Source organism: Schistocerca piceifrons, chromosome 3 (genome assembly GCF_021461385.2).
Source record: "Schistocerca piceifrons isolate TAMUIC-IGC-003096 chromosome 3, iqSchPice1.1, whole genome shotgun sequence".
NCBI classification, from domain to species: Eukaryota; Metazoa; Arthropoda; class Insecta; order Orthoptera; family Acrididae; genus Schistocerca; species Schistocerca piceifrons.
The window spans coordinates 230,136,509-230,153,206 of record NC_060140.1 but is presented as its reverse complement, the minus strand read 5'-3'; the positions used below and the strand labels follow the sequence as shown (position 1 = coordinate 230,153,206).

Genomic DNA, 16,698 nt, shown 5'->3' with positions numbered 1-16,698 from the left:
AATAATGCAACAACAAACAGTTTACAACATACCCCCCATTATCATAATAAGCTATGAAAGCTTGCAAATTTTCCCAGCGAAACACCTGAGCAGCATCTTGAACAACAAATTAATAATTTCATAGGTCTTTGGAACCTAAAATGGGAAACCAAATTACAGGCTTGGCAACTGGGATGAAGAAACCCACCCATGGCTGGTATTGCATGAACCCTGTGGTGTTGGGGTTCCCACTTCATGTTCTTGAATGGGTAGTGACAATCTCACCATGACCAACATAATATAGTGAGATATTACTAGTCAATTTAAAAATAGAAATTACATGCAATGAAATATGGACAACTGGTTGCAGCAATGTAGCCTGTTGCCATGGTACATTCCCTCAAATTTGTCAGTCATTTTCAAGTATTGTTAGTGCACTTTACGAACTCAAACATGATTTTTCTGTGCGCTTGAAAACATGTTCTTCCAACTGTGATTAGTTTTGAAATCAGTTGTTGGAAACAAATTTTCTGGCAGCAAATTGAATTCCATTTACAGAAAATATTTTTGAACTGTACTGTGGCACATCCACTATGGAATGCCAATGGCCAGATTCTGTTGGCCACAAAATTCAAACACCCTCAGCTCCACTCGAAGTTGGGCAGGGCCAAGAGGTTAGCAAGTAGACCATCAGGGGGCAACACCGGTGGCTGCACCAAAATCTAAGTCCGCAACCCAGCCAGTCACTAAGATGTAGTACTCTAGACATCGAGGGTTTAAGCTTTCCTGGGGGCAATGACATCACCAGCCTGGAACCAATTATCTTCACCAGATGTGCTGCCGTTGTCACTGCCCAGATCACCGTCAACCACCGCTCTTCAGCCACACCGTCATGCCCCTGCGGACTGGACTCTGCTAGCTTGGTGCATCTAAGCTTTGTCATCATTTTGGGATTGTAGCCAGGAACAACAACTTTTTCACTACTCGCGCTAGACACGGACTTGGCGTTCACAATGAATGTGTTCCATAGTCGGAACATTAACTTTTGTTGTACCAGTAATCTCATCCAGCAAGGGCTTGATTATTTGTGTTCCAATTATTGACATTTTGTAAGACTGTGTTGTCTAGTATAGTGTTCAAGAATAGCTGTTGTTGCCACAGTAAATTTTCTGAAGAAGTATTTAATATCTGTAATGTTAATTGATTCATTTTGGAAGATACTTTGAGAAGTGTTTTTTGTGTTGTTGTTAATATTTAGCTGAAGACTCAAAACTGGGCACATTCAACACAGTTCTATCAAAAAAGATGTTTCCAGTGTAAATTCTGTGTATCAGTTATGATGGATATAATAAACTGATTTTGTAGGAATTTGGAAAGCAGTATGTGAATGACAATGTTTTGTGTTGGAAAACCTTATGTTGCTTGGTTGTTGTGTCCAAAGTTTCATGTTTAACATGCCTTTATTTAATGAGCTGTAAGAGCCAAAGTCAAAACTTTATTCACAGTACGATTTCTCCAGCTACTTTGTCTCAATTTATGTAGCATTGATAGCACATGTAAGAAATTAAACCCACTGTTCTGAGGGGGGTCGGGGAGCTTCAAACACATTGTCTTGCACAAAACTTGTTTTGGAGCTTTAATAGAAAATGGTATTTGTAAAAGAGGAGTCACATTTTCACTGTTTGAAAAAGTCATCTTTTTGACAGATTTGTAAATTATTAGAAAATAGCAGGTGAATGAAATTTTATATTCCACATCCTTCTGCCATGAGCTAGTGCATATTAAGTTTCATGTTCTACATTCATTAACTCTACAAGATGTAAGCATTTTAAGTTCACATTTTTTTGTTCTGTGATTTTTGTTTGAAACTTCGATTCAATTTATGTAGCATTGTTAGACCATATTGGATAATAAACTACACTTTGCTTTGTGGTTCAAAACTACGGCCTTCCTAATGAGCCCAGTTTGGAGAGTTTTATAGAACACTTTTTTTTTTGCAGACTTATTTGAAAATACCACCTTTTAGACCATTTTTGCAAAATCTTCAACTTTGCACTTGATTTATTAACTGTTGGAAAGTGGTACGAAAATGAACATTTATATTTGAAAATCTTGTTTTTGTCAAATTACTACATTCCAAGTTCACCGTCATCATGTCCTTAGTCTTTGAGATATATGAAGACAAACTTTGATATTTTTTGGGTGATTTTTGCCTAAAATTTCTCATTGAACATCACTCATAAAATTCTTTTCACTTAATTCTTAAAACAATGCATAAAGTTGTACAATATGGCCAAATTTCATTTCCTTCAACAAACTATTGCCCAAGATTTAAAAGCTGTCACCGGAAAGTCACGCTTGCTCTGCACAATTTATGCGCAGAGTTAAACGACTATATCTCGGCCAGTATTGCTCCTAAAAATGTTAAACTTCCCCAGTGTTCATTGCAGATGCGTGAATGTTCACATCAAATTTCACTGAAATCCATGACCATCAAGCAGGAAAAAGCTCTGAAATTAGAGAATTTGACATGGAATGACCTCTTTGTATGTTCTTGTAAGTTCTTTTTGGTAAACAGTGCATAGTGTCCAATTGTTTATTTTAGACACGATTGTAGCAAAAGTAAATTATAAAAGCAGTGTCTTAAATTACAGTTTAATGATATAATCTCTTGAAAAGAGTTTGGGTAATTTGCCCTCCTTTTTTAAGAAAAGCTAGTTTTTCACGCATCTCATTGTTTATGATATCAAATCTTCAGAACTACATGTCATATGACAATATACTTTTACAGGTACACTCAGTGGTACATGTGTATACTGTCAGCAAATTGTGTTGTGAATTAAGTCAGTAATAAAGAGGTCATAAATTAAAATTTTGTGATTGTTGCTGAAGTTTTACCGCATGAACGAAGAATATATAGGAAGCGATAAACTATTTTGTATGATTATTTTGTGTTTAATACTTTACTTATTGTGGTGAACCTTTAACACAAGATTTTACCTCTTAATGAGTAAATTATGAAAATATTTTAAATTTTTAAATTCAGTCACTGATTACATGCAACTCAGAAAATCAATTTCTTGCAGCCTGCAACTGGATTTGAAGACAGTTTTGATGGTTCAGTAATATAGATGGCAGTTTATGTACATGCATATCATCAGGACCATCTGGTAATTCAGGTTATTAGTTTCCTTCATGGACAGTTCTACTTACACCTCTCCTTTTCAAGATTTTAATGCTCATAATACATGTATTTTTAAGAGCACTTTTGGTCCCTTCACTGCTGGTATGTAGTTTTGTTCATCACTACTGTTCTGTGGAAAGCAGCCAAACATCCTCATTCCAGCAATTTCTTTCCAGAAAGTGTTTAGTTTCAAGAGCTCTTGATGAAAGGATGCTAAATTAAATCCTAAAAAAGCTCATTGGATGCTATACATAATCTTGTTAGCAATCTTCAAACTAAAGGACAGTGTCTAGGATGTGACTGATTGCAATCAAGTCTATCCATTCCATTTCTCTCAGGCAAAATTGGAAGCTAAGAGTGTCAGAATTTAAAAACCGGTGACAATCGCTTCAACATTTGATGATCACACAATGAACTTTGTAGTGAATAATGCTTTATTATTGAAGGTAGCACAAGAAAATTGAAGCTGTAGTTCAAGAATTCAGAATGACAAATAACAAGTCCCTCAAACATATCGAAGTCATTACCAGGATTTATATAAAAATTGTGATCGACCATAGCTGCTCTGCAGCAAAACATAGACAGTGCCATGTGTCTGTAGAACATTACACTGATAGTACTGCTACTTTCAGTTTTCCTCTAATGTCATATTGACATAGAGGCATTTGGAAATTTAACTCCAAAAATAATATGTTATATAATTACCCTTTGTTGATTTGAGAATTGGAATAACTTCCACTGAAATTGATGATGCTCTGCACCAGGCCACAACCAAGTCTTGTTCATTATTTTGCATAAAAATCTGCTTTTTAGTTTGCAGAAAAATTAAGGCTCAAGGAAAGTTAGTTAGGTCTCCACTAACAAAATTATAGCTACCCATTACCACAATATCACTGTACTTTATATAAAGATCAGCTTGTAGGAGGAGGTCAGAACATTACAGATAAGGAAATTCCTTTGTTTGCATTCCACATGGGTTCAAGAGGGATATCAATTCACTGTCTATAACTTGACCACAATCGAGCCAACTATGCTCTTCAGAGCATTCTGGAAGCATTTTACTTTTTCCAGATTACAAAATCATGTGCTTGGAGTGACAGCACTTTGACAACTCTACCAGTGGATTTGTTGATGCCTTTGAATCTTGATGCAATCCTTCCTCATGAAATAATAATGTATTTATTTCGTAAATTGTACCTTATGTTGTTTCAATTGACATGAATGCTCTATTGCTTTTAATCCAATGTGAGATACTCATTTCAATGACAGTGAATGATACACAATCACATTGTTCATCAACTGCTGTGTATAGGGGCCCCTCTTCTCACTTTGTGACACCAGCTAGCTGCCTGGTTGCTTTATAATTTAGTCATATCAGTTTGTCTTCTGAGATAATACAAAGTGCATTCAGAAAGTTTTGCACAGTCATCTCTAATTTTTTTTTTTTTTTTTTTTCAGGAGGAGAATGAAATTTTTTGTGAATATGCTTGGAACATTTAGCTACACATTGAGCCTACTCAATGTAGCCTCCATCAGCTGTTACGCATCTGGTCCAACATTCTTTCCATGATGTAAATGCACTTTGGTAAAATTCTGGGGATTGACTTTTATACCATTGCTTGACACAGGAAATAAGGTCTTTCTCACTATCAAATGTTTTACCGCGCAGGTGGGCCTTCAGATGACCAAAGAAGTAAAAATCAGACGGAACCAAGTCCAGACTGTAGGGAGGATAAAGAACAATTTTCCAACCCATTTCCCTGATTTTCTCCTGTGTCATAACGGCTGTATGGGTTTTGGCATTGTCATGGTGTAGCCTGATGAGCTGACCCTGAAGCTGTGGTCTGTGGGTCTTAATGGCCCGTTGCAGCTTGTCCAATGACAAACAGTAATGGTCCCAGTTAATTGTGGAGCCAGGTTCCAAAATCTCAATGAAAATGACACCACACTGATCCCAGAAGAAGGAGGCTATCACCTTTCGGCCTGCTGTTCATGGAAGTCTTGGTCCCTTCTTCTGAGGGGAACCCGTATGACGCCACTCCATGGATTGGGTTTTGCTCTTAGGTTCGGTCAAAAACAACCATATTTTCATCCAGCGTAATGACGCCGTCAAAACACTGTTTCCTTTCTTCAGTAAAGGTCTTCATGAGACTGTCGCACACATTTTTCCTCATTGTTTTCATTTCTCTTGTCAATAATCTAGGCACCCAATGTGCACAGGTTTTTCTGTACCAGTGATACCAAAATTACCCAATGACAAACAAGTCATTTCAGCAAGCTGTCATGTTGTCTCACATCTGTCAGTTTGGATGATTTGATCAATGGTCTCCTTATTCACATCACTCACTACCGTCGATAGTCTATGACATTGTGGATAGTCCAGTACAGAGAAATCCTCTTCTTTAAACCTATGCAACCACTGCTGGATACTGCTGCGATCCACAGTGTCCTTCCTCTAAGCAGGGAGCAACTTCCTGTGAATCGATGTGGCAGAGTCATCGCCGGTCTTGAAGAGGAACTCAATCACCGACCGTTGTCACAACCTGACATCTACTTTTATATACCAACTTATAGCTAAATGTTCCAAGTGTGTTCAGAAAAACTTTCATTCTCCTCCTGCAAAAAATAAAAAAAATTAGAGACAACTGTGCAAAACTTTTTGAACTCCCTTTGTACTTTCACAAATTCTTTTGTTCTACTTGAGGACATTGTTTTACACATTACATTTTAATTTAAATGTAAATGTCCAAATTACATTTTGCAAATGAAATAAATTGTGTAAAGAAGGCTGTTGTTTACAATGATTGTTTTGTACTAGAGTGGTTAATGAATGGAGTGTTTTGTACTAGAGTGATTAATGTATGGAGTAACTAATATAACATATTAAATAAATAAAATATCATAAATGCAGAAGACCATTATTTGTCATGACATATCCATTGATCGTGAAAAATATTACAATCACATTTACAGACAAACTGATGCAGAGCTGCCATTTTCTTAGGGTAGGAAGCAACTTGAAAAGTAGATTTTCTACTAACAGGACATTCAAAACTAGCAGTTTGTTGTATTACTTGTGGTTTGCAATAGCAGGCTGATCACAAGTTCCATGCTGGCTATTAATGTTTTTGGAATGTATTACATTATTTACATCCATTGAGTGTGCTAAAAGATAATGTTTACAAATGGGAAGATATCTGTTGCACTGTATCTGAGAATTGTATAAAATTTTCTGTTAGACACTACTCTGTACTGAGAAACATTCCTTTATGCTTTTATCTTATGATTTCCCATAACTGAAACAGTTGTTTGTCCTATTACTATGCAAGTGTTAGAAGACTGTAGTCATTAATATTTATGCAAGTGTGTACTGAATTATGACATCATCTACCATGTCATAAACATCCAAATGTTGCTAGAGAACAGAGCAAAATCAGGAATTACTTATACACTCATGCATTCTGAGTAGTTCTTATCATAGCTTTAATTTTGTACCTGTAGCAACTTACTTGTCTTTGTTCATAAAGTACTTGTATATGTTATGTACAAATAAAATTTTAAGGCTTTAATCTGTGTTGGTTTTTAGGCTTTCCCCACAGTTTTCAGTGCTGGTTTGGATATTATGGAAATGTACAGGCCAAAAGCAGATAGAGTGAGAGCATTCTGGACGGCACTGCAAGACATGTGGCTGAAACTTTATAGTACTCCGTACCCAACTGTTGCTGCTATAAATGTTAGTATGATATACTATTGTTTTTCATAACCCAACACATTTTTTTCCCATTCTGTTAAAACCAGACAACTATGTAATTTTATTTTGTTCAAAGTTATCATGATAATAGTACAGCCTTTTCTGTTCTAAATTTTTACTTCTTGTTGGAGCTGTGATTACAGTGTTTTTTTTTTTTTTTTTTTTTTTTTTTTTTTTTTTTTTTTTTTTTTTTTTTTTTTTTTTTTTAAAATATAAAAACCCAGGCTTACATGTACATATTGCTATTTCTCTTATACACACAGGAAGATAGTGTGATTTGATTGATAGAAGTAACCTAAAAGAGATGAGATGTCTATCTGCAACAATTTGTAAAAGTACCTTTTCAAGTGTTTTCCTCAGTCTTGTGGAAAGTTGCTTATCAATATCCCAACTCATATATTGCAGTCACAAATTCATACAATGAAATATGGATTCAAACTAGTTAAAATGTTACTGGACAGGCTCCAGTACTACTTCACATTTGATGAAATCTCTCTCTGTTTATCCAACTAGTCTTCATCCAGACAACTGAAAAGCAATGAACAGGTAACAATAAAGAAAGAGTAACAAAGAATGATAATGAGATGTGGTATTAGTGAAAAGTGTGTGGAAGGAGGAACAAAAGTTGAATTATATTATAAAGCATAAGATATATCTATTCATTTTCAGTGTAATCTCCATCACTCATTATGCACTTTGGCAATGTCTATAAAGCTTCTAGAAGCTGTTAGTGAAGACCTCTTTTGGACACAATTGAAATATTGTTTAGCATTGACATCTACAGGCATACTTCTCAGGGTACCATACATTGCATGATGGGATTACCTTGTCACTATTACCCTTTCCGGTTCCACTTCCAATAGAAAGAAGGAAAAACAACTGTTTAGATGATTCCATTCAGACCATAATTTATCTTATTTTCATGGTCCTTATGCATTATGTATATTGAGTGCAGTAGAATCATTCTGCAGTCTGTGGCAAATACCAGTTCTCTAAACTTTGTTAATAATCTTTCACAAAAAAAAAAAAAAAAAAAAAATTCTTCTTCCCTCCAGGTATTCCTAGTTGAGTTCATGGAGCATTTCTGTAATATTCGCACATTGATCTAATTTACTGACAACAAACCTAGCAGCATCTCTGAGTTTCTTCAATGTCCTCTTTTAAGCTGACCTGCTGGGGATCCAAAACACTCTAACAGTACTTAAGGATGGTCACAAAAATGCTCTTTATGTGTTCTAGATTATAAATGGAGCTATACTTTCCCACAATTCTCTCAATAACCTAAAGTCACCCATTTGCCTTCGTTACAACCAACCTTGTGCACTTGTTCAATTTAATGTTGCTTTCCAACATTATGCCTATATATTTAATTGACCTAACCATGTTAAGCACCACAATTACAGGTTTGTTTTCCTACTCATGTGCATTAACTTAAATTTTCTCATATTTAGAGCTAACTTCCATTTATCACAATGTACAGAAATTCTGTCCATCATCCTGTACCCTCCGACAGTCACTTGGCAATGATACTTTGCTGTACACTACAGTGTTGTTAACAGGCAGTTGCAGGGTGAAGCTCACTCTTTATGTTGTATCGTTTTTGTACTTAAGAGAACAAGACAGTTCCATCATAGTTCGGTAGAGCTTTTATGATGGTACCTTTGTCTCTGATGAACCCTTGTCATTCAGGGAGACACAGTCCAACTACTTAAAAAGTATGAGTTATATATCTGAAAGTCTATTCAGTATGTGTGCAGTGTGGCATTGTCAAACAGATTTCTAGAGATCTACATCTACATCTACATGATTACTCTGCAATTCACATTTAAGTGCTTGGCAGAGGGTTCATCGAACCACAATCATACAATCTCTGTACCATTCCACTCCCGAACAGCGTGCAGGAAAAACGAACACCTAAACCTTTCTGTTCGAGCTCTGATTTCTCTTATTTTATTTTGATGATCATTCCTACGTATGTAGGTTGGGCACAAAAAAATATTTTTGCATTCGGAAGAGAAAGTTGGTGACTGAAATTTTGTAAATAGATCTCACTGCGACGAAAAATGTCTTTGCTTTAATCTACATCTACATCTATACTCCGCGAGCCACCTTACGGTGTGTGGCGGAGGGTACTTATTGTACCACTATCTGATCCCCCCTTCCCTGTTCCATTCACGAATTGTGCGTGGGAAGAACGACTGCTTGTAAGTCTCCGTATTTGCTCTAATTTCTCGGATCTTTTCGTTGTGATCATTACGCGAGATATATGTGGGCGGTAGTAATATGTTGCCCATCTCTTCCCGGAATGTGCTCTCTCGTAATTTCGATAATAAACCTCTCCGTATTGCGTAACGCCTTTCTTGAAGTGTCCGCCACTGGAGCTTATTCAGCATCTCCGTAACGCTCTCGCGCTGACTAAATGTCCCCATGACGAATCGCGCTGCTTTTCGCTGGATCATGTCTATCTCTTCTATTAATCCAACCTGGTAAGGGTCCCATACTGATGAGCAATACTCAAGAATCGGACGAACAAGCGTTTTGTAAGCTACTTCTTTCGTCGATGAGTCACATTTTCTTAGAATTCTTCCTATGAATCTCAACCTGGCGCCTGCTTTTCCCACTATTTGTTTTATGTGATCATTCCACTTCAGATCGCTCCGGATAGTAACTCCTAAGTATTTTACAGTCGTTACCGCTTCCAATGATTTACCACCTATGGCATAATCGTACTGGAATGGATTTCTGCCCCTATGTATGCGCATTATATTACATTTATCTACGTTTAGGGAAAGCTGCCAGCTGTCGCACCATGCATTAATCCTCTGCAGGTCCTCCTGGAGTACGTACGAGTCTTCTGATGTTGCTACTTTCTTGTAGACAACCGTGTCATCTGCAAATAGCCTCACGGAGCTACCGATGTTGTCAACTAAGTCATTTATGTATATTGTAAACAATAAAGGTCCTATCACGCTTCCCTGCGGTACTCCTGAAATTACCTCTACATCTGCAGATTTTGAACCGTTAAGAATGACATGTTGTGTTCTTTCTTCTAGGAAATCCTGAATCCAATCACAAACCTGGTCCGATATTCCGTAAGCTCGTATTTTTTTCACTAAACGTAAGTGCGGAACCGTATCAAATGCCTTCCTGAAGTCCGGGAATACGGCATCAATCAGCTCGCCAGTGTCTACGGCACTGTGAATTTCTTGGGCAAATAGGGCGAGCTGAGTTTCACATGATCTCTGTTTGCGGAATCCATGTTGGTTATGATGAAGGAGATTTGTATTATCTAAGAACGTCATAATACGAGAACACAAAACATGTTCCATTATTCTACAACAGATTGACGTAAGCGAAATAGGCCTATAATTATTCGCATCTGATTTATGACCCTTCTTGAAAATGGGAACGACCTGCGCTTTCTTCCAGTCGCTAGGTACTTTACGTTCTTCCAGCGATCTACGATAAATTGCTGATAGAAAAAGGGCAAGTTCTTTAGCATAATCACTGTAGAATCTTAAGGGTATCTCGTCTGGTCCGGATGCTTTTCCGCTACTAAGTGATAGCAGTTGTTTTTCAATTCCGATATCGTTTATTTCAATATTTTCCATTTTGGCGTCCGTGCGACGGCTGAAGTCAGGGACCGTGTTACGATTTTCCGCAGTGAAACAGTTTCGGAACACTGAATTCAGTATTTCTGCCTTTCTTCGGTCGTCCTCTGTTTCGGTGCCATCGTGGTCAACGAGTGACTGAATAGGGGATTTAGATCCGCTTACCGATTTTACATATGACCAAAACTTTTTAGGGTTCTTGTTTAGATTGTTTGCCAATGTTTTATGTTCGAATTCGTTGAATGCTTCTCTCATTGCTCTCTTTAAGCTCTTTTTCGCTTCGTTCAGCTTTTCCTTATCAGCTATGATTCGACTACTCTTAAACCTATGATGAAGCTTTCTTTGTTTCCGTAGTACTTTTCGTACATGATTGTTATACCACGGTGGATCTTTCCCCTCGCTTTGGACCTTAGTCGGTACGAACTTATCTAAGGCGTACTGGACGATGTTTCTGAATTTTTTCCATTTTTGTTCCACATCCTCTTCCTCAGAAATGAACGTTTGATGGTGGTCACTCAGATATTCTGCGATTTGTGCCCTATCACTCTTGTTAAGCAAATATATTTTCCTTCCTTTCTTGGCATTTCTTATTACACTTGTAGTCATTGATGCAACCACTGACTTATGATCAATGATACCCTCTTCTACATTCACGGAGTCGAAAAGTTCCGGTCTATTTGTTGCTATGAGGTCTAAAACGTTAGCTTCACGAGTTGGTTCTCTAACTATCTGCTCGAAGTAATTCTCGGACAAGGCAGTCAGGATAATGTCACAAGAGTCTCTGTTCCTGGCTCCAGTTCTGATTGTGTGACTATCCCATTCTATATCTGGTAGATTGAAGTCTCCCCCTATTACAATAGTATGATCACGAAACTTCTTCACGACGTTCTGCAGGTTCTCTCTGAGGCGCTCAACTACTACGGTTGCTGATGCAGGTGGTCTATAGAAGCATCCGACTATCATATCTGACCCACCTTTGATACTGAACTTAACCCAGATTATTTCACATTCGCATTCGCTAATAACTTCACTGGATATTATTGAATTCTTTACTGCTATAAATACTCCTCCACCATTGGCGTTTATCCTATCCTTGCGGTATATATTCCATTCTGTGTCTAGGATTTCGTTACTGTTCACTTCCGGTTTTAACCAACTTTCCGTTCCTAATACTATATGCGCACTATTTCCTTCAATAAGAGATACTAATTCAGGAACCTTGCCCTGGATACTCCTGCAGTTTACCAATATTACGTTGACTTTTCCTGTTTTTGGTCTCTGAGGACGGACGTTCTTTATCAACGATGATAATGTCCTCTCTGGTAAGCCGTCAGGTATTTTATCGTTTCGCCCAAGGGGGGGTCCCTCTAACCTAAAAAACCCCCGTGTGCACGCCACACGTACTCTGCTACCCTAGTAGCTGCTTCCGGTGTGTAGTGCACGCCTGACCTGTCTAGGGGGGCCCTACAGTTCTCCACCCAATAACGGAGGTCGATGAATTTGCAACCATTATAGTCGCAGAGTCGTCTGAGCCTCTGGTTTAGACCCTCCACACGGCTCCAAACCAGAGAACCGCGATCGACTCTGGGCACTATGCTGCAGATATTAAGCTCAGCTTGCACTCCGCGTGCGATGCTGGTTGTCTTCACCAAATCAGCCAGCCGCCGGAAGGAACCAAGGATGGCCTCAGAACCCAAGCGGCAGGCGTCATTCGTTCCATCCCAACTCGCGTATCATATCTGCCACACTTTCTCCCCTATTACGTGATAATACAAAACGAGCTGCCCTTTTTTGCACCCTTTCGATGTCCTCCGTCAATCCCACCTGGTAAGGATCCCACACCGCGCAGCAATATTCTAACAGAGGATGAAAGAGTGTAGTGTAAGCTGTCTCTTTAGTGGACTTGTTGCATCTTCTAAGTGTCCTGCCAATGAAACGCAACCTTTGGCTCGCCTTCCCCACAATATTATCTATATGGTCTTTCCAGCTGAAGTTGTTCGTAATTTCAACACCCAGGTACTTAGTTGAATTGACAGCCTTGAGAATTGTACTATTTATCGAGTAATCGAATTCCAATGGATTTCTTTTGGAACTCATATGGATCACCTCACACTTTTCGTTATTTAGCGTCAACTGCCACGTGCCACACCATACAGCAATCTTTTCTAAATCACTTTGCAACTGATATTGGTCTTCGGATGACCTTACTAGACGGTAAATTACGGTATCATCTGTGAACAACCCAATAGAACTGCTCAGATTGTCACCCAGATCATTTATATAGATCAGGAACAGCAGAGGTCGCTTGCCTGGGGAACACCTGATATCACTTCAGTTTTACTCGATGATTTGCCGTCTATTACTACGAACTGCGACCTTCCTGACAGGAAATAACGAATCCAGTTGCACAACTGAGACGATACTCCATAGGCCCTCAGCTTGATTAGAAGTTGTTTGTGAGGAATGGTGTCAAAAGCTTTCTGGAAATCCAGATGCACGGAATCAAGCTGAGATCCCCTGTCGATAGCGGCCATTACTTCATGCGAATAAAGAGCTAGCTACGTTGCACAAGAACGATGTTATCTGAAACCATGCTGATTACGTATCAATAGATCGTTCCCTTTGAGGTGATTCATAATGTTTGAATACAGCATATGCTCCAAAACCCTGCTGCAAACTGACATCAATGATATAGGTCTGTAGTTCGATGGATTACTCCTACTACCCTTCTTAAACACTGGTGCGACCTGTGCAATTTTCCAATCTGTAGGTACAGATCTAACAGCGAGCGAGCGGTTGTATATGATTGCTAAGTAGGGAGGTATCGTATCAGTGTAATCTGAAAGGAACCTAATCGGTATACAATCTGGACCTGAGGACTTGCCCGTATCAAGCGATTTGAGTTGCTTCGCAACCCCTAAGGTATCTACTTCTAGAAACTCATGCTAGCAGCTGTTCGTGTTTCAAATTCTGGAATATTCCATTTGGCAGTTCCATCTCTTACCAATTTATGAGGTATGAATCTCTCAATTGCTGTTGCTGCTATATCTTTGAATTTGAGCCACATCTCGTCTACATTTGCATAGTCAGTTCGGAAGGAATGGAGATTGTCTCTTAGGAAGGCTTCTAGTGACACTTTATACGCTTTTTTAAATAAAATTATTTTGCGTTTCTTTCTGGTGGATTTGGAAGAAACGCTATTGAGCCTAGCTACAACGACCTTGTGATCACTGATCCCTGTATGAGTCATGATGCTCTCTATTAGCTCTGGATTGTTTGTGGCTAAGAGGTCAAGTGTATTTTCACAACCATTTACAATTCGCGTGGGCTCGTGGACTAACTGCTCGAAATAATTTTTGGAGAAAGCATTTAGGACAATCTCGGAAGATGTTTTCTGCCTGCCACCGGTTTTGAACAAGTATTTTTGCCAACATATTGAGGGAAGGTTGAAGTCCCCACCAACTATAACTGTATGAGTGGGGTATTTATTTGTTACGAGACTCAAATTTTCTCTGAACTGTTCAGCAACTATATCATCGGAGTATGGGGGTCGGTAGAAGGAGCCAATTATTAACTTAGTTCAGCTGTTAGGTATAACTTCCATCCATACCAATTCGCACGGAGTATCTACTTCGACTTCACTACAAGATAAACCACTACTGACAGACACAAACACTCCACCACCAATTCCGCCTAATCTATCTTTCCTGAACACCGTCCGAGACTTCATAAAAATTTCTGCAGAACTTATTTCAGGCTTTAGCCAGCTTTCTCTACCTATAACGATTTCAGCTTCTGTGCTTTCTATTAGCACTTGAAGCTCAGGGACTTTCCCAGCACAACTACAACAATTTAAAACTACAATTCCGACTGTTCCTTGATCCAAGCACGTCCTGTATTTGCCATGCGTCCTTTGAGATTGCAGCCCACCCCGTACTTTCCCGAGGCCTTCTAACCTAAAAAACCGCACAGCCTCCGCTACCTGTGTAGCCGCCAGCTGAATGTAGTGAACTCCTGACCTATTCAGTGGAACCCGAAACCCCACCACCCTATGGTGCAAGTCAAGGAATCTGCAGCCAACACATTCACAAAACCGTCTGAGCCTCTGATTCAGACCCTCCACCCGACTCTTCACCAAAGGCCCGCAGTCGGTTCTGTCAACGATGCTGCAGATGGTGAGCTCTGCTTTCATCTCATAAGCAAGACCAGCAGCCTTCACCAAATCAGATAGCCGCTGGAATCCAGAGAGAATTTCCTCAGATCCAAAGCGACACACGTCATTAGTACCGACATGTGCCACCACCTGCAGCTGGCTGCACCCTGTGCTCTTCAATGCATCTGGAAGGACCCTTTCCACATCAGGAATGACTCCACCCAGAATGCACACAGAGTGCACACTGGATTTCTTCCCCTCCTTAGCCGCCATATCCCTAAGGGGCTCCATTACGCGCCTAACATTGGAGCTCCCAACTACCAATAAACCCACCCTCTGTGATTGCCTGGACCTTGAAGGCAGAGAAACATCTTCTGAAACAGGGCAGGCAGCTGCATCTGGCTCAGCCAGAGACAGTACCTGAAACCTGTTTGTCAGACGCACCGGGGAGGCTTTCTGATCAGCCTCCGGGGACATCTTTCGCTGCCTGCCACGCCTTGGAACGACCTCCCAATCAACTACAGGCGAGGTCTCAGCCCCACTGCGGGCAGCAACCGGGGCAACCACAGCGGCAGACCGATCTGGGGACAGACGGGACAAGGTTGACATCCCCGTGATACCCAAGTCCGGCTCCCCACAGTGGTGCCCATTGGCAACAGCATCAAGCTGGGCGACCGAAGTCAGTGCCACCTGCAGCTGTGAGCGAAGGGATGCCAACTCCGCCCTCATCTGAACACAGCAATCACAGTCCCTGTCCATTCTAATCGATGTTGAACTATAGTTACTGAAACAAGAGTCCATGCCTAGGTAACACAAGGGAAAAAAGAATGTATGAACTAACCTGTGCAAATGCCTAACGACTGCGCTACAATCTGCCTGAATCTACGATTACAGTAACTTAAACTCGAAATTATACCTCCTATATGAAACTTACACACAATGTAAGTAAGAATCTACTAAGTAAACACAGAAAAGAAGCTGTATACGTATCCTTCTGCACTGTCAATGTGCACCAATTGGGAGCTCAGGCCACATCTGGCAAGATGGAATCTCCAGAATGAGATTTTCACTCTGCAGCGGAGTGTGCGCTGATATGAAACTTCCTGGCAGATTAAAACTGTGTGCCAGACCGAGACTTGTACTCGGGACCTTTGCCTTTCATGGGCAAGTGCTCTACAAGTATGGTAGAGCAATTGCCTGCGAAAGGCAAAGGTCCCAAATTCGAGTCTCAGTCCTGCACACAGTTTTAATCTGCGTGGAAGTTTCAATATGGAATCTGGCTGTCCTTCATCTGTGGTTTGCAGTATATCATGCGACCAAGGGGGCAAGATGAGTTTCATGTGAAGACGCCTTCTAAATCTGTGTTGATTTGTGGAAACTAGCTTTTTCTCTCTCAAGGAAATTCATTATATTTGAACTTCGGATATGCTCAAGAACTCTGCAGCAAACTGAAATTAAGGATGTTGGCCTGTAATTTGTGTGTCTCTTTTTTTTTTTTTTTTTTTTTTTTTTTTTTTTTTTTTTTTTTTTTTTTTTACGTTTAGAATATATGGGAGTCGCCTCCTGCACTTTTATTGAGACACTAAGGACTTTGCACTGCGAGAGAGCTTTGTAATAAATGCAAGTTGAGTAAGGGATCAGTGCCAAAGAGCTACTCTCTGTAAAACCAAATTAGGTTTCCAAACCAAATTAGGATTTATTTGTCTTCAACTCTTTCAGTTGCTTTTCAACAGCAGGGGTGCCTATTTATATCTCCTCTACATGAGAGTCAGACAGTGGTATATCTATATGTCCTCGTGAGTGAATGATTTTTAAACACAAAATTAAAAACTTCAGATTGGTGTAACATGCTTTTTTGATGTCATTTGAAATATATAATATAGGCATATAGGCATTTTCCATATCAATTCAGGCAGGCTAGGAAAAAATCTTACCTTCATAGTCTCGGATGTTATTGAATTTAGCATATGTTAAAATGAAGGACTTAGTACGAAACACACATTTTTTTGTTTTCTCCAAA

The 16,698-nt window shown here is 39.5% G+C and overlaps 1 protein-coding gene across 1 annotated transcript in view; it reads left to right on the top strand.

Moving 5' to 3' along the window:
* The window catches only part of LOC124787848 (enoyl-CoA delta isomerase 1, mitochondrial-like), a 72,960-nt gene that overhangs the window by 10,724 nt on the left and 45,538 nt on the right, over positions 1-16,698 (top strand). The window contains exon 4 of the mRNA XM_047254801.1: positions 6,750-6,896. Coding sequence (XP_047110757.1) covers positions 6,750-6,896 — 147 coding nt within the window. The remainder of the gene's footprint in view (positions 1-6,749; positions 6,897-16,698) is intronic.